Source organism: Vollenhovia emeryi, unplaced genomic scaffold (genome assembly GCF_000949405.1).
Source record: "Vollenhovia emeryi isolate VEMERY1.0 unplaced genomic scaffold, V.emery_V1.0 DF939172.1, whole genome shotgun sequence".
NCBI classification, from domain to species: Eukaryota; Metazoa; Arthropoda; class Insecta; order Hymenoptera; family Formicidae; genus Vollenhovia; species Vollenhovia emeryi.
Window position 1 is genome coordinate 898,404 of NW_011967194.1, and position 18,511 is coordinate 916,914.

Sequence of the window (18,511 nt, forward strand, 5' to 3'; positions counted from 1 at the left end):
AACAACGTGGCCTTAAAACTCTTGAATCTGATTGGCGTATACTCTCAATAATGGCGGAATCCGAGTGCATACTTCAATCAAATTTATTGGTCTACTCCTACGGAACTCGGACCAATCGCAGTCGATTATTCTTAAGACCGCGACTCGCATTGGTCCGCGTTCAGCAGAGAAAACTTGCGCTGATTGGATTATTCTTTAAAAATCTAGAAGAATAGTTCTATCACAGCGCAGATCTAAAAGTATAACCCAATCATCTTAAAGCGCTTACTGAGCAACTTTCTTCGCTGAATGCGGCCATTGTAGACTCCGCGTTACGAATTTGACAACAGTTGCAAATGGTTGCAAAGCAGCTTTTCCTGTTGAACGCGGCCGTTGGCTCGTGGGTGCGTTTAGCTTCTTTTTTCAATTGAAATGTGTCGCAAAGAAACGATATTTTTGGCGTTTTCAGAGTCTAGAATCATGAGAAATGAAGTCTTTTCAAGTTGAAAAATGATCTCCCAGAAGATGTCGATGCCTCGCGCCTCTCGGACACGATGCGCGTCTCTCGTTTACGTTGCCAGGGCGCTCGATTTGAGACTCTGATTGAGAATCCGCGTCTTGGTGGGAAACGAGGAACCCATTGAGCTGAGGTATTTCACGTGAGTGGCTGGCTCTAACACGGTTTTTCCATCTTCCTGCGAGTGTTTCAGCCTGGATGACCGGTGTCCCCTGTCCGTCTTTCAGCCGCTCGTGACTCGGAAAGCACCTTGGTCGTGCCGGAGCACTCGACGTCGGGACGTCCGCTCGATTCGGACGATGATTGTCTAATACTCTTGCCTACATACGTCCCTGGCATATACGCGCCACCGCTCGATACGATACGCGCGTCCAGGGTTCGTTAGCCGTCACGGTCGCACGGAAGAGAGCTGGAAAGAGAAAAAGAGCGAGAGAGAAGGGGGAGAGAAAGAGAATCGTGGTCGCTCGACGGTCGCCGTCGCTCGGTAAAGCGTTTCTCTAGCCACGAATACAAATGCAGCCGGCGCGGCGTTTTCACGTGGGCATTGTACGCGCGTGGGTGTTCGCCGCTCTCCGGAGCCCACGCCGCCGATCGATACAGGCCCGTGCACGCTGTTGCACGTGTGGACGCGTGGCGCGGTAGAGACGAGGAGGGAGAGAGCCGGTAGCGGAGGTCCCAGCCATTAAACGCGATTGCCCAAGTTAATTGGCAGCCGGCGCGAACTCGTTAGCCAGCGACCGTAGGATCTCATTCTGCGAATCGAGCCTGCGACAATGCGTCGTCGCCGTGGAGTCCTGACGCTCCTGACGGCCGATTCCAACCGGGTCTTTCTCGATTTGCGTCGCGTCGGCTGAGTCCGGGGCCGATCGCGACAACGAAGCCACCTGCTATCGCTTTCCTACAGAGTCCGAGATATCAAGTCTCAAACTCGTTGCGAGGTAAGCCGTGTAACGCGAACGATGGCTTCTCGATACGCTTAAACTAAATTATAAGAGTTTCCGAAGCGTGAACAGACGCAGCCTATTAGACGGCAGTTTTCTAACGTTTGAAAAATGTTTGCAGGCCAGGCGCATTAATGGGGATGCACGACCTAGAGCCATACTTTCCTCGTTTGAAAATGAAGCACTAGAAATCGCGCCTCAGGCGCACTTACGACACTCGTATGAAATATCAGCCTGGATGCCTCCTAATCTATCTCGATGACTCTACCATCAGTTTCTGCCAGCGCATCTCGACCGCGCTGGCAACCTAGTTTCCTCGTTCGCCTCTCGCGGAGGCTCGCTTTCCACCTCGCTCGAGCCCGCTCGAGAAGACCGAGCCGAGGTTTATCCAAGTTTCGCTGTGCGAAGCGAACGGCGTCTCGCGTCGGCTCGCCTCATTAAATTCCACCGTTTGCAGTTTGCATAATAACCAATAAGAAGCTTATCCCGTCTGGTTGTTTGCCACGGCTCGGCTAGGATCTACGGATGTTCAATTAAATGGAACTAACGGTCGGCTGTGTTGCGGCGCTTTTTGTCGGCCTTAAAGTGTTCGTAACTTTTCTGCCGATCTTAAATGCGCGACGAACGCAAGCGATACACTCGCAATCAAACCTTATTAGTCACGCGTGGCGAAGGTATTTTATTAAGGAACGATATTGAGTCGTCCATTAAAAGTTATTCATCTCGCGGCGGTACCCCAGTAGCACAATGTATTGACGCAATGTTAGGAAATAATGTAAATCTAGTATTCCCAATATTGGTCCAATATAGTGAGAATGACTCCTCTTATTTAGCAAATAAGTCTAACATTGCATCAATATTGGACCAATATTGTTATTACATTGTTAAATATTGGCCAACGCACTTCCAATATAAATCTAATGTTACATAATTGTTATCGTGCAATATTTACATTTATTCCATCTAGAGACCCTGTAATCAGAGACTGGCCACAAGAGAGTTGGTCAAATTCCTGCGAGCGAGATAGCTTATGTTTTTACAGGGTCTCTAATTCCATGGTCAATATTGGCTTTACGTCGGATAATGTCGGCCAAACATTGGACCAATAGTTAGCCAATGTATCGTGCTGCTGGGGTATTAATGTAGAACGTGGCCAACTCCGGGTAGATTATTCCGCGTCCAAGGAACGAGAATAGATGTATTTTTATTCGCGTTAACGAGCGAAAGATGCTCCGCGGTCTTATTTATTTTCGTCCAAGTTAGTGACTCATTTCTTTTTTGCGCGCGACAGATTCACGGGACGTGCCGTTGTCACGATTCGCCGCGTAAGAAGCGAATTACTGTTTTATCTGTGCTCCGTCGTGGCTGCGGACAATCGAGATCTCGTCCTCGTCTCTTACCGTTACGTCCAGCCAGGCATATACGAGTCTCGTTCCCGTGCGCACACGTACAAACGCCTCGTACGCCCACACGGGCGCACGAAAAGAATGAAAAAAAGAAAGAGAACTGGAGAAACATTTAGTGAAGCGGATACGCAAAGGATATGTGTGAGTTCCCGCTGCTCCTCCGTTGCGTATTCGGCCTCTTTTTCGAGCTCTCCCTATATACAGGCATATACGACCGGCTACCATATAAGGACCTATACGCAGCCTTGTCGATGCTGACCCACCGTTTGAACGTATCTCTCGAAAGCCTCTCTCGCGATCCCAGGAACGTATCGTCCCGGACCGAAAACTCAGGCTCGACGAGACCGCTCGAGAGACCGGTTCGCCTCTTTTTATCAGCGTTTTCTGTACTTTTACACGCCCGGCGTTCTATTGCGATCGAGCCTGAAATATCGCGGCTCCGAGAAAATAGGCCGCTATTGGAGATTCAAATGCCTCAGGTGGCTTTATCGCCGCGCAATATGTCCGCTTATCTTTTTCAGCCGTTCGTTTTGAAGGATCGTTCCGCCCGGAATTGCCGTTCGGAAAGCGTCGTAGAAAAAAAAGGTCGCGCAAAATTGATGACCTTGCACCACGTCGTCGACGATGTTGCACAATTCACGCCGTGTGTACCGATAATGCGGTTAGTAATATCCGACGTCCCCGTGACTTCACCCACGTGGAATGCAGACCTTTTCTTACTCTCCGCGTCTCCTTTGATGCCGCAAGTTTATTCGCATATGGGCTCCAATTCGACGTTGTCGCTATTGGCTCTTCAACGAGTTCTCTACGGTACAGATAACATGCTGTAAGCTCGACGATCAAAAAAATACATGCAGTATTTTAATTAACGCAGGTAGTAGATTTTCTTTCGCGTGTGAACGACGCAACTAACATTATTTACTATGAGATAATATATTGAATATACCGGGATATTAATCTAATCTGTTTCCAGATGCGCAAGAAACCGCGCGCAATATAGATGCGCAAGGAAAAAGATCCATTTCGCCATAAATTGCAGAACGCAACGCGATCAGAAAAAAAAGGCGCACGTAGGAGTTAAATGCAGATCGATACCGATCGCCCACACAGGCGTAATTAGTATTGCGTTCTTTTCTTACATTTTTTCGCGTTGAGTCACGTAAAGTTTTAAACCTGCCTGAATGCGCACAATCGCGAACGCTGCTGAGAAGCCCGTTTGGCGAAAGGGGGTGGGCAAAGGGGGCATCCGACGAGTGAGTCATTGACAGTTTAACGCGTAAATGCGTCGCCAGTATTGGATTTGATAATATAAGATGTATGTGTGTTGATAGAGGCGCGTGTACACATCCAGCGACGCTGCGATGTTGATTTCGTGCCGTAACTATCAATGATTAGAGGAGCAACGTCTGACTCGATGGTTGCCGTTTTCTTTCCACCGAAAGTACCGTTTGCCGTTTTAAAAGAATAATTTTTAGAGACACTTTTGAGAGTGATCTCGTCTTAAAAAGAAAAGACTTGTTTAATTTCTTCGTCGCGAATATTGCGACACATCTGTCCATGATAATTTGTATGCGCAGCTGTAATTTAACTTTGCATTGTAACGTATGGTCGCGAAGATATAGTGTTCTTTGGAGGAAAAAAGGAGGCGAAAGAACGTCGGAGTATTTATCAGAGTTCTTCTTGGTCATGTAATGTCGTTATCATTATAAATAACGAATGACGGATGCGAATGAAACCAGCTGTGGCGTAATATCTTTCAACGCGACGCGCGAAGTAAAAAATTAGGGATATTCGACCGCGAATACGGCAATTGTCAGGTTTTGTTATCTCAATGATCACGTTACTATCTGCAATTGTAAGATAGCCATTTAATCTCCATACATCTCTAATGTTTACGTATTATTTGGACAAGTATTTCTTTTACTGTGATAATAGCTTTAGCGTCGGTGATATATTTCACGACGAAGTTGTGCTCGCGAGGCAAGTGTGACAAGGAAACGTACTAGAAGGAAACGGAGACCGGAAGCCACCGCTGTTTCCGTCGCGTGATACATAAATTTGCCGGCTGAGAGTCGCGTGAGCTCGCAGATAAATCACATTTCTCGTGTAATAATTTTCTAAAACCTACAACTTCTTTTTTTTTTCCCCCTCAATTTATAACGTAACGATCTCAATTTTATTTTATGAAATTTTCTCAGAGTTAACACAGAATGTTTTTATTGTTATAAATAACTAAAAAGAATTGCAGAAGATAGGCTGTATCATATTTTGCGCGGAAGCTTCTGAATTTGAGGAAAGAAAAACTCCAAAAGTGTCGAGTCTGCGAAGTCTCATTCAGCGAATATATCGGCGAGTAAAGTTTTGTCGCATTTTTGCTGTATTTGCAGTGTATCGTGACGATACGACGTACATACAATTCCAACATCGTTGTCGATAGCTTCATTCCCGGCTTCAGCTTCGTTGGCATTCAATAGCAGCCGCTGTTGTCAGCGCGCAGATTGTTGGTGCGGTTTAACAAAGGAAACGACACGTTCGCGCGAACAATTGGAAACTGCGCGGTGCCGTCTCCGCTGATACACTCGTATTTGTTGGGCAATGCTCTTTGTGCACCTTACGTGGAAATGGTTCTCGCGTTTAATAACACGTGCGATATCGCCCGTGTTCCGCTATCTTCCAGGAAGTTAAATCGATTACGTTACGAGCAGGTGCTCGTACACCTTGCACGGACACCTTTTACATTATTATCATACATAAAGACGTGCATGTACCGTTCGTCGAACGCTTCAACGAAAACTGAAAAAAACCGTCACTTTAGATTAGAAAAGTTTTGTATTATTTTCTGTGTTTTGCTCTGTTACTGTATTTACATACTTCAAAAGAAAAAGAAAACGATCACTCATTCGAGATATGTATTGCTACCAATTAACAACGTACTTCAGATTATAACGATTGTTTATATATTAATAATTTTTAACGGTCGATAATCTCAAAACCTTCAAGAATCCTCAAGTATTAAAATTATCGTTCATTGCACATATATGTAAAATACAATACATACTTGACTATCATAGGCTCGAATGCTCGATCACTAAGATGCCGTTTGGACGTTAGAAAAGTTGGAATTACAAACTTTGATTTAAAAAAAATGTGTCTATCGATGAGTAAAGATGATTGATCTCACATTCTTTATTCCTTTTTTTACAGATCAAGAAGTACGAGGCTGAATCATGTCGAGTCCGTCGTTGAAGGACCTGCCCAAAGTAGCTCTAGACCTGAAAAGCGAATTGGAAGGTTTCAACCATGGCTGTATGAAGAAAGCCGCAACTGCCGAGAAGAACGTTTTACCTTCCGCCGAAGGTACGTAATTTGCAAGATATCCTCAATTCTTTGTTCAAAGCTAATTCACATTAAACCGAATTATCTCATTGTATGTTTTATTCATGACATTTGAAATTTAACAATTATATTTTGCACTCTATTAATTTCATTAATATATTTGATTAGCGTTATGTACTTTTGAGATTTTTTATTCTAATTTAAGAATTTTGTATGATATATTTATCAATGTTTAACCAAGTAAAACTAGATGTGTTTAGTATTAAATGCAGGATGTAAAAAGAATATTAAATTCGCTCGTAAAATGTTGAAAATAATAAAATTAATTAAGGGAAGCGATTTACGCGCAAAGCTCACCAGTGTGCCAATAAAAATGATAGCAGTTGCAATAAAAATGTATGAATTGCTGACATAGACGTGCGGCAGGAGCGGCAGCACTCTGAGTTGATACATGGCGTGGAAACCTTTAAGACAGATCAGTTGAAGCACGCCGACACGAAAGAGAAGATTGTGTTGCCTAACGCCAAAGGTATTGCTCAGCAAAGATCAGAGAGATTTCTGGGACTTCCTTCTCCAGCTCTGCGACGAGTATCTTCTTGGCTTTATCACGGTGGCAGCAAAAATCCGAAATCGACTATCGCTTTCGCTTTTTCAGGGAATAATTTCTCACCTGCGAAGCTTTACCTTGCAATAGAATAATTCGTCAATGAAGGAAAACTTTACTGGTGGCTTTGATGACATTTCGGGATCTCATTGCTTGTCCTTTTCGTTAACTTCTTGCTGCGCAATTTTATAACATAAAATTTAGAACAGATTTTAAGAAATAACTTTTATATTCGCCTCTTTTCATTATGTATGGATTTCTTAATGCAATCTTAAATCGATACTTTCTCAATTGAAAAGTCGAGTTATAAATTATTCAAAACACAAGTCACTTCTCACGACTTAAATTTTTAATGTGGGTGAAAATAACGAAATCGTAGAATTACACAGACTTTATCTGAACGCACGAGAGATTAATAGCAAGTGCCTTATAAAGGAAGGACGACAAACGATACCAATCATTGATTGATCGCGCCGTCCGTCGATCGTGCTGCGATCATAAATCGTGCAAACAGTTTTCAAATTTATTCTTCACCGATCCGTTCGTGCTAGCTGGATATGGCAAATTTATAGCCAGCTCAATGAGACTCTTTATTCCTGAGTCGCAATTCTGCTTGCATGTAATTATCCATTGCTATTTCTGAAACATGTTTTGCTTTTAGACGTCGCCGCGGAGAAGACTCAGCAAACATTGATCGCTGGTATTGAGAAGTTTGACACCGCAAGTCTGAAGCACACCGAGACGCAGGAGAAGAACCCGTTACCCGATAAAGATGGTACGATATATATAAGTCAGGCTTTTAAATTGACTTATGTACAGAATAGTCCAACTTTGTGAAGTACCGGTAAATTAAAAGAGAGTGAAAATTTATCTTATAAAATATTATCTTGGCTAGATGTGTGTAATATTTTCCTCAATAAGTTTATAATAAAATCATTTAGACACTAACGCTCTGTCACGGCTCTTAGTCTTCTTATTCCTTCAAATTTGTGCTTAACACGTTAGAGTATGTATTTCTTGTAGCTTATAAAATTGTACAATTTTTCCGTTCCGTTCTATTGTCTTTTGCTATTCATAAAAAGTCATATATGTATTGTGGAATAACAAACAGTACAAATAACATCTTAGAAACAATAAGCATTGTAAACTAATGAGATATTCTTCGTGCAGCGATCCAGCAAGAAAAGGGGAAGCAACAGCTGATCTCCGGTATCGAGAATTTCGATCCAGCGAAGCTGAAGCATGCGGAGACCCTCGAGAAAAATCCTCTGCCCACCAAAGAAGGTTCGTATTTTCAATTTATGCTTTTGTATCTATTTGAGATGACACATCGTTTACCGAGGCAACGTTGTTTCAGCGATCGACGCCGAGAAGATAGCCGCTTAAAGAAGCTGCCACACGAAAACGAAGGAAAGGAACGAGGACGGCGTGGCTCGTCGCTTCTTCCATTTTCTATATCCGTGACATTTTATAACAATTATTCATACATTGCCAAGGAAAAAAAGCGCGAATGCGAAGCACTGTGTTAGTCGTAATGCTATGATTATACTTATCCTATAATCGCCGTTTTACCGGCGTTCTCCTTTTGGCGAGATCGGAAGACTCTTGATCGAAAAAGTCCAACGTTTGAATCAGGTAGTCGATGACGATACCGCTGCTGGTTGTTCTACGTCGGTACCAGGCCGCCTCGAGAGTCAATTCGGCAACAATTAGGCAATGACAAGAATGAGAACAGAAAATATAGCTCTTGTCTCGCAGTTTTTCTTAACTTGCTCTCTCGCTACATCTACTCATTTTGTTGCTCAACACGCGACAAACGTTACATTTTTCAAACAGTCGTATAGATATGACTATCTAGAGAGAGAAAGACTTGTATGTGTGTGTGTGTGTGTATGTGTGTGTGGCAAGAGAAATATTAGTAAATGTGGCAAGTTAGAAATTCGTTTTATGAGACAGGGACGAGGGTCCAACTTAACAGTTCGCGAAACACTGCACGGGATCGTCATCTCGCCGGAGGATGTAGTTTTTTTACATCGAGAAAACTGCACGCGCGAGTATATTCGTTATTTTCGATAAAGCAGGCAAAATTGTCGGTGATATTGCATTTCATGCGTTACAGCAGACATCGCGGAAGTATGCACACAGTGGTCGATCTTATATTTATGTATTGTAAAAATCATATTTTGTATAAACGGGCTATTGTACTTTTTTAATATTTCGTATACATCGCATTGTCATTTCGACGAAATTATTACGAAGAATAAAAAAAAAGTAATTTGTAAAACGGCGGCGTCTGCTTTCTTTGGCCCTAATTAAATCTCGTTAGCGTCAAAGAAATTTTTGTACATTGCATTTGGCAGTAAATTTATGTATTTTTGTATTTTTACTTGTTATGTATAAACGATATCTTAAAAACTGAAGATTAGCTGCTAAATTTAACGTTAAATGCAAGATATGTTATTATAATTAGTAGGATTATAATAATTTTCTGTTAGTCTTTTACAACAATTAGCAATCTCATGTGCGATAATTCGCAAAATCGAGCTTTTAATGAGCAAATGGCTTAATACAACAAAATAGGCAAAATAATCAGTCAATTTAACTATAAAAGATTTTATAAAAAGATTGGGAAGACTAATCCATTTTTATTTCTTGTAGATTTTGTAAATCATATCATAATATTGCGTTTATACCCTAGTTGCACAGTGCATTGGCTAAATATTGGTCCAATGTTGGTTATATTAGAAATGCATCGGCCAATATTTAACCATGTAATAACAACATTGGTCTAAAGCCCGCTGCAGACGATGCTATTTTTCCTGCTGGATTGCTTGCGATTTAGTAAATTACTATCATTGCACCACTCAGCATTCAGGATTCCTAGTAATTTACTAAATTGCAAGCAATCCAGCAGGAAAAATAGCATCGTCTGCAGCGGGCTTAAAGCCCGCTGCAGACGATGCTATTTTTCCTGCTGGATTGCTTGCGATTTAGTAAATTACTATCGTTGCACCACTCAGCATTCAGGATTCCTAGTAATTTACTAAATTGCAAGCAATCCAGCAGGAAAAATAGCATCGTCTGCAGCGGGCTTTAATATTGATGCAATATTAGATCAATGTTGCTAAATAGACATACTGGCTAGATAAGAGAAGGCGTCCATCTTACCGAATTTGATTGGTCCATTTCCTTGTACTTTTGCTTATAGACCAATCAAATTCGTTATGCATATATGCTAATGCACTTATGCAAAAGTGTGTGCTCTCCGCTTTTAATTAATCGGAGGAGAAACGTATGCGAAAATTCTGCTCTTACAGAAAAGTTGCAAGTCGATTTTAGCTATTCGCATGGTTCTTTAATCAATTGACTCTCAACTTTTCCGTGAGGGCAGAATTTTCGCATACGTCTCTCTTTCGAACGAATTCAAGACTCGAGTCCTTGGGGTCAATTTTGTATCTTACACTGTAGTGAAAATGCTAAAAGTGAATAGCTTTGTCTCTTTCTAACCGTCTCCTTAAAAAGAGACAGAGCCACTCGCTTTTAGCATTTTCACTATATTGCAAGATACAGAATGGACCTCTTTGGGGCTGCGTTCGGGGAGACGCTATTAGCGTTGAAAAAAATCAGTCAATCTTCGTTACTCACTATATGTCGAGCAAAGATTAAAAAAAGCCCGTGTCGCAGTACGTATTGCGGATCGGATTGAGATTGCGGATCGCGGATCACATTTCAGCCAATCGTACGAGACAGCCTCGGACCCGATTGGTCGAATTGCGATCCGCGATCTCAATCCGATCCGGTAATACGTAGTGTGTGATACGGACTTAACGCACTTGGATCAGACCGTTACGTGATTGGTTAGAAACGGCAGCCAATCGTGTCGCCACGTATTGCACGTTGACCAACGTTACCTCGCGGTCCCACGTTGGCAACGTCATCCACTAGTCGTTCGACCATCCTGACCCGGGTTGTCGATTTCAACGGGAGGGGACGTTCCTTTCGCGACGTTCGGCGCTCAAATTCGACGACGGTATTTCCACGGCGTTGCGTAAAACAATATCGCCGCACGCACAGTAAGTATGATACCGGGCATCCTCATTACGCCTCGCGATTATCTCGATTCGCCGCGTAATCTACCGCGCCGCGAGTAAATTTCGCTGCGCAAATGGAATTCTTTTTCGAATCTATTGGCCGAGTCCTTCGACAAGGAACAAGTGGCCATAAATTTGTCTAACGTAAGCGGAATCCGATTGTCGTCCGTATGAACCTGCGCGCGCGATTCGCGTAACAGGTAGCGATTGGTGAACCCCGTGACAAATCATCGCCAGGGGGTTGGGGGGGCAGGAAGAGGGGAAGGTACCGAAAGATGTGACGCATTACGCCGACTGCGTTTCGAACAAAGGCGAATGGCCGTCGTCTTGCGAGGCTCGTGGTGCCGTTTTGTCGAGGGAGCGGGTGGAGAACAGCAAGGTGAACATTTTCTTCCTCACGCGAGAGCTTTCCTCTGGCTGGCGCGAGAAAGTCCGGTCTACCGAGACACTCCACGAGATCGGTGCATTTTCTCCTCCTTTTCCTTCGTGACTCGAGATCGGTTCTTTTACGATGGCGGAGGTTGTCCTTGGATCTCGCCAAGGTCGATCCGCCCTACGCAATATCGCCTCGATCGTCAACGATCTGCCCTTGCTCGGTGTCCGGCTACCTGTCGCGTCTTCCGCCGTTGTCGTCCGTGATTGCGCTTCGTCTCGTTGCGACTCGCGTCCGATTACGTTTATCAAATTTCTCCCCCGCGGATATAAGTAGAGATCAATTTCTCGCGTATCTTGCGCATTCGAGTCCGACTCTTGGAAACAAGGATTTTTTTTGTTGGGTTTTTTCTTGTTACATTCACTCGTACCAAACGGTGTTTTCTAGAATACGGAAGGTCCGTTTTGGTTTTACATGATTTAGTACACTTTTGTTTTACGGCATACGATTTCTTGTAATGTGTACTCGATTATTGATGCGTATCTTGTTCAGGAATTCCGCGTCCAAATTTTATACATCACAGATTTATCGTTTCAATAAACTGTACAAGGTTATAAATTCTTGCTATTTAGCAACATTCTTAGACACCGCTAGTATCATGTTTCATTAACATTGTTAGTAAACGAATTAGTCTATAGTTTATCGCTGAAATATGAATAGAAAGGCTCAGCTAGTGCCATTATATTCCAGTGATGTTTGTCACAATTCATTTTCCTTTCTCTTTTGTAGAAAATAAGAAGAGGTAGCTATTTGAACTCTGTTCTGAACAGGATAAAGTAGGCGAATGAAAGAGAATATTTTCTAATATCTGACATAGCGGAAACACAATATCGAAAGGGGTAATGAGGAGACGATCCTGTAAAAAGACGAGAACGCCTTTGTCAGCTAGATGCACCTTTAGTTGATGCGTAATATTGAATTTCGATAGAGATGTCGAGACGGACGCAGGAGCCAGTGGACCAATGGCTGGCGAAGGAGGGTTACTTTAGGAAAGCTACTCCCAGAGATCCTACCTGCTTGTTCAGGGCGATCAGCGAACAAGTGTACCATACGCAACACTATCATCTACGGGTAAGAAAAGAATGCACGGAGTTTATGAAGAAAAATAAACACTTGTTCGTGGACGTAAGTATTTGTACGACTGCGCCTTTTCGCACACCAGGAGGATTAGCTCTCACCTTTTTTCGTCTCTCTTTCCCCGTAGTCTGTGCCCGTGTCGTTTGATTACTATATTAAAGAGATGCAGTGTTTCACGGAGTGGGGTGGCTTGAACGAGATTCTCGCCATGTCTCTACTGTACAAGAGAGACATAATCATGTTCGTTGGAGAGAAGCAGATGTGCGAAAACGTTACCAATAATGGCTTTAAGAAAGGCGTAATGCTGCTTTGTCAGACAGAGCCGAAGCAATACGAGCCCGTTTATCCGATGGCTTTTGTACAATCGGCCGCGTACTGCCAATGTACATATTTTTTTTTAATTATTAATCACATCTGTGGACTTGTTAAAAATTTTTCATAATTTTTTCTCTTTCGTTGTTTTTTTGTAGCTATCGTTTATGAAGTTGTATATAGGTATATGTATCAAATACCTAACATAAAGACTGTTGCGGATAGAATGCTGCACGATCGAACTCCCACACTTAGACATGACAAATTTTTCCAGAAGGGAAATCTCGACATTAGGGAGTAAGTTATTTAACAGTCTCAATACGTGCCACGTTTATTGCCGATCAAAATTACAATTTGGACATAAAGTTTTTAATTATTGAAAAGTATCGATTCTAAAAAATGAGGTCTATTTTTACAGGCAATTGATTGAAGATTTATACAAAAAGGTAAAAACTGAACGTAGTGACACGGACGACGTGCAGACAGGTTGGAAGGGAGCGCCACCTATTCCTTATAAAGTTGCAAAAGCGCTGTCTCCCGATTATTATCGCAATATAGAGTTAGATATATGGCATGAATTGAAACGAGGTATAGGAATTTTTCTTTTCGCGTAAAAATAAAATTAAAATTTTGTTCCTTATTTATTTGAAATTAAAATTTGTGTGCGCAGAGGTAAAGTCTGCAGGATGGAACAGGTACAACAGTAATGAGCTTCAAGTTGGCGGCAAATGTCTGATACAGATTAGTATAAACGATCTGGAACAATGCGATAGAAACAACAACAAGAATGTACGCGTTAATTTACCGGAATGTGGTACTAGCGAGACTAACAATAAAATTGATCAAAAATTGAAGCAGGGACCTCTTTGGCTTCACGGTTACATCCAGGAGATGAACACGGAGAAGGAGCCGGTTCTAGTCTTCATCAAAGATCTGGGAGAGAAAAAATTTGTTCCATACGATGCTCTGAAGCCATTACCTTTAATAAGAAAAAATAGACAACAAAAGAATTGGATACCGATTAATAAAAACCATTCGGTTGCTCCAGATTCAAGTTAGTTTATTGAATTAGTACGCGATATTACTATCTGCATTTATTTATTTACACGTAATGGACCTTTTGTATCTTATTAGGTCGACGATGGAAAAGATCATACAATTCTTTCTCGCGAAAGAGAAAAGGTGCCATAACTATCAAAAATGAAGCACCAAATAATACCGTCAAAAATGTATTGATAAGTAATAATAATGACGGTAATAATGACGTCGATAATGTTAGCATCGACAATAATAATAAAACCGACTTCGACGAACATCCCGATAAACTTCCGTATGTACAAAAATATATTATCTGCATACTGTATTGTAAAAGATAAAATATGCAGATTGTGTCGCATGTTTCGTAATAAAAATTAATTTCTTTACAAATGTGTTGATTTTGTTTTCAGTGAAGAAATAGATCAAAGTCAGACTGAGAGTCATTCTATAGAAGATCTTTCTAATTGTGCGACAAATGTAAGTGACATTGTTGAAAATGTTTAAATTTATAAAAATACCTTTCGCACATTTTATCTTTTGTTTGTAGGAGGAGGCTAATGATCTTCCTACAACAGCTACACTTGACAATTCACAATCCGTAGTGTCAAGTAACGTAACACAGGAAATAGCGGAGAGGCGCAAAAAACCTGATGCAGTATTTAAAAGGGTGAACAATACTGCAAGATATAAGACTGATAAATACAACAACTTTGGTAACAGTCTTCAGAATTCAAGCTTGAAATTAAAAGTATTAAGCGAGACTTATTGTTCACCTTACAATGGTAATTATTTACAATTTTAAAAATTTACAAATTTTTTCATATACCTATTTAAAATTAATTTACTGGCAGTTGGATACGCAAATCTTAATTTTCGTTTGCAAAAGAATTTGTATTGATTAGCCATTACATTAATTGCAGGTAACGCGCGAATAAACATGTGTAACAATCCAAATGTGTCGTATGTTGCGCCGGATAACAACATGTATCCCTATTATCCATACATGCCAGGAAATTTCTCAATAAATGGCGAGCACAACGCAAATCAAATAGATCGTATGTATTTAATGACATAATATCGATATTGTGGCAAAATTGTGAAATTTCATTTATATGTAATATGGTCGTGCATTCACATTACAATATTTTTTTACAACTAATTTTTTTCTTTTGTTTTACTTTTCCTTTTTTTAGATCCATTTGCATCAAATTTGTTTTATAATTTGCATCTGCGTTTAGAGGTACGTGATAAACGGAAAAGTATAATTGTAATTTATCGTTGACCATTAAATTAATACGTTTTCGCACAGGATTCTTTCCATACTTTAAATCCAACTTATTACGGGCCGATGATATATGGACCGAGTCATCAAGGGGTACAATCATTGGCTGCACCATCGAATGCTCGTATGGACAATAATTTCTTATACAATAAAAACTTGTTACAAGATTGATCATTAAATGTATTCTAATAAATTTTTTAATAGCTGTCCCATGTACACAAGAGGATGTAGACCGTCTTGTTAATGACATGCAAAATTGTTCGTTAGCATGCAATGAGGGAGCAGATGTCAGTGCTGAGATTTCTAACGCTTCGCATTTGAACACCAATAATGTGCGAAATGCAAGACAACCGAAACAAGGACCAAAGAACTTGAACGGGAATGACTCTTATCAGACTCAGCCGAAAGGAAGGCAAACTGGAACTGTTAAAGGTAATAACAATACAATTTATTATATTAATACTTTGAGGGAGTGAATTTGAAGTTAAAGAAAAACAGAACACTGAAAAATGAAGAAATACTTACTTTTATTGTCTCTTATAACGTGAGGTAGAGTTAAAAAATTAAGAAAGAGAAGAAACCAAGATATCAAAGTTAAAGCTCGAAATGTATTCCCCCTAGAGAAACAAAGCAAGGGTAAATTTAGAACAGGAGATATTAAGAAAGTAAGATAAAAAAATACGTTAATATTCACATTAGTAATTAATAAAAGTGTGAAATGAACAAATGAATAGGCAGTTAAAACAATAAACGTTAAAAATAAGTAATTGAGATATAATTAAAAACTTGCTTAGAAGATTGGTCCAAACTTGTGTACAAAGAACAAGACGGTACAGAAGAGACTAATGAAAACATACGAATACCAAGTTTTCTTCGACCGAAAACTAGTCGTTAGATGCTAGTTTATTTATCTTGATGTTGCCGTTAAGGTTTGACGTTAGTATACTTTGTGATGGGAGATAGATGTTATTGTTAGTTTCCTCGCAGGACAGGTTTCTAATGTGTTCAGATTAGTAAGCTTTAATTTTATTTTACTTTCAAGTTTAAATGCTCCTCATTTTCCAACTTTATCTGCTTTTCATTGTCTTAATCAATTACAGTTTTCTTAATTTATGTAATAATCTGTTCATAGCCTCTTTCCCTTTTCACTATTATCCTCTTGTTCTGAATTTGCTGCTTGAATTTTTTTCGAGGCAAATGATTTTGACTAAGTTTTTTTTATCTTTTCCTCTTTTTACTTACCGGATAATGTATTGCGTCTCGAAAGAATTTTAAGTAAGTAAATATTGGATCGAATTTAACGTTTGATGAAACTTTGAGATTTTCAATCTACATCAAATACATAATATATTTTCTCATTACACATATACCTATTTCCTGTTGTATATACATTCTCTTTTCTAAAGATCCGCTTGATTGCTCAACTCAACTTGACAAAAAATTTGTGTAGACGATTTGGGAGAACAATGTATTTTAATTAAAAATCACTTTCACAGGGAATAAGATACGAAGCCGTCAGCAAAATCCTCGCGGAGCAACATACATGCAGTATCCAAGTGTTCAATATGGAGCACCGAATGGTCCTATAAATCCGTATGACATGCAAAGACACGACGTGCACGTGCCACAGTCGCAGCAGCAGCATCACTGGGATCCGATGTCGCATCAGATAGCACCTGTGGGAGCCGGCCTGGCAAATGGTTACGCACCGGCGCAATATACAGGCCCGATATTTCCATATCACGAGCTTCCACCGTACTACGCGAACGAAGGCAACTCGGGGAGTCCCCCGTACTACGTAGGAAGCAATAGTTACGTACCCGTACCGTATTTATCGCCTCAGAACGTCGATGCCACTGAGATTGCAGCTGCACCTCCGCCGTATCCGCAACACTTCTTTTCCACAAATGAAGCTTATCCGCCAGGTCACTCGCCAACCAATGTCCAACCGTTGATGTACTCGCAGCCAATTATGTATCCGCAATCGATGCAGTATCACGCTGTGCCGCCGCCGTCGCCACTTATACAAGAGCAATGGAATCCGACGTTGGGGCTACAACCTCCTTACGTTCCCCAATGCGTAGCTCCGCCCCCAGGTCCAGCCCCGATCGCAGAACCGGCCCTTAACGGACAATGTACCGTCCCGAAAGGTTTACTTTAGATTAGGTATCTTTTGAAGACAATAACCTGTCATAGTTTATAGATTATTATAGGTTGCTGTACGTTCTTTTTTTCTTTTTCATGGAGGAACCGTCATTTTTTTTGTAAGATCTCTGTTGCAGTAAAACTTGAAAGTATTAATAGTTAACAACGTTAAGCGTGGCCTACAATGGCAGTAGGAGTAGTGGATTAAAGAAGTAGGCGTTAGACATAGGCTGTAGGATTAAGGTCCCTTTAAGGATTATAATGAGCTAATCAGTGTTAACCAATGTTATTACACAAATGTTACCGTTGTTGGTGAATATGAATGTGCGAAGAATTGGATTTGTGTTATTTATATTATTATGGAGCCAGCTCTTGACTCTTCAATGGTGTATTATGCAAACGAAAAGATCTATCGGTCGGAGGTGGTGGGTTCGGCCTGTGAACAGGCGCAAACGAGATCAGGGTTTCAACTTTAACCTATTTCGTGAACTGATTATCAGTGGCTGAGAGTAAGGGAGTAGGTCGTACGAAATGGAATTGAACCATTTTGCTTACAGCCTTACTCTACGCCTGCTACACTGGAAACACGAGCTTACTCCGACGTCTTACAGCCTTAATCCACTACTCCTACTGCCATTGTAGACCACGCTTTAAAGACTAAGAATAGCTATAAGACCGAATCTCTCCGTTGTAGTAATTTGTATAATTATCACTACTTACTAACTTACTAATTAGATGATGTGATATTTACCGCAATAAAAATTAGAATAAGACTTAACAATTAATGATTAAAGAATTTAACTGTTCTAAAAGAAAAAAGCGACTATGAAGTAAAGTATATAATTGTTGACTACTTGTGATTCTTATTACAAGTCGACGAGACTGCAATGACTTCAAAGTTCTCTATAAGTACAACGCTCCGTTAGAGCAAAATGTACAAAATTCACTATCTTCGTGGATTGTGCAAACTAATTTAATGCATTTCATTAGTTTGCACAATCCACGAAGATAGAGTGAATTTTACTGCAACAGAGTTCTTACAAAAAAAATGACGGTTCCTCCATGAAAAAGAAAAAAAACCGTACAGCAACCTATAATTACATATAGCATAAAATCTTGTAATCCGTTAAGAATATTAAGTTTACTAAAGTTTCTTCACATTTATATCACTTTTATTTAATATTAACCTTTATACAACTTTTGTTAACCCTTTTGTGAATAAATAATGCAGGAAAGTCAATCCCTCCGGGTTTATTTGTTGCTTTATTTTATTCTTATCGTTAAATTAGGATATTTTTTCCTCGCTTATACCGTAATATCTGGCTTCGCGTATGTTTTAAATAAGACAAA

The 18,511-nt window shown here is 40.6% G+C and overlaps 2 protein-coding genes across 5 annotated transcripts in view; both read left to right on the forward strand.

The window, feature by feature from the left end:
* LOC105563735 overlaps positions 1 to 9,067 on the forward strand; it is a 14,980-nt gene extending 5,913 nt beyond the window's left edge. The window contains exons 2-7 of one of the 2 annotated variants that reach the window (XM_012015598.1): positions 3,365 to 3,504; positions 6,048 to 6,200; positions 6,595 to 6,708; positions 7,445 to 7,558; positions 7,954 to 8,067; positions 8,141 to 9,067. In XM_012015598.1, the coding sequence (XP_011870988.1) occupies positions 6,071 to 6,200; positions 6,595 to 6,708; positions 7,445 to 7,558; positions 7,954 to 8,067; positions 8,141 to 8,169 (501 nt within the window). In that variant the 5' untranslated portion in view covers positions 3,365 to 3,504; positions 6,048 to 6,070 and the 3' untranslated portion in view covers positions 8,170 to 9,067. The remainder of the gene's footprint in view (positions 1 to 3,364; positions 3,505 to 6,047; positions 6,201 to 6,594; positions 6,709 to 7,444; positions 7,559 to 7,953; positions 8,068 to 8,140) is intronic. The other variant, XM_012015597.1, reaches the window with a different exon arrangement.
* Positions 9,068 to 10,760: 1,693 nt separating this feature from the next.
* On the forward strand, positions 10,761 to 18,217 carry LOC105563739 (OTU domain-containing protein 4-like). Of its 3 annotated transcripts, XM_012015615.1 has the most exons (16): positions 11,116 to 11,253; positions 12,037 to 12,146; positions 12,236 to 12,432; positions 12,512 to 12,767; positions 12,855 to 12,993; positions 13,115 to 13,284; positions 13,367 to 13,485; positions 13,552 to 13,750; positions 13,831 to 14,026; positions 14,145 to 14,211; positions 14,282 to 14,516; positions 14,655 to 14,789; positions 14,928 to 14,974; positions 15,044 to 15,140; positions 15,221 to 15,448; positions 16,513 to 18,217. In XM_012015615.1, exons 3-16 carry the CDS (start codon positions 12,238 to 12,240, stop codon positions 17,175 to 17,177), a joined length of 2,748 nt encoding a protein of 915 aa, XP_011871005.1. In that variant the 5' UTR covers positions 11,116 to 11,253; positions 12,037 to 12,146; positions 12,236 to 12,237; the 3' UTR covers positions 17,178 to 18,217. The 3 variants fall into 3 exon arrangements, with proteins under 3 accessions (XP_011871004.1, XP_011871005.1, XP_011871003.1); XM_012015614.1 differs by lacking the exon at positions 11,116 to 11,253 and adding an exon at positions 10,761 to 10,856 and having other exon boundaries at positions 13,367 to 13,750; XM_012015613.1 differs by having other exon boundaries at positions 13,367 to 13,750.
* Positions 18,218 to 18,511: the final 294 nt, after the last annotated feature.

What these genes read in the sequence shown, in the direction of transcription:
- LOC105563739 (XM_012015614.1), top strand. Translation starts at nt 12,238, where the DNA reads ATGTCGAGACGGACGCAGGAGCCAGTGGACCAATGGCTGGCGAAGGAG. An exon ending in TTTCTAATTGTGCGACAAAT is followed by an intron (nt 14,212 to 14,281) that starts GTAAGTGACATT and finishes TTTTGTTTGTAG; the next exon opens with GAGGAGGCTAATGATCTTCC. An exon ending in ATTTGCATCTGCGTTTAGAG is followed by an intron (nt 14,975 to 15,043) that starts GTACGTGATAAA and finishes GTTTTCGCACAG; the next exon opens with GATTCTTTCCATACTTTAAA.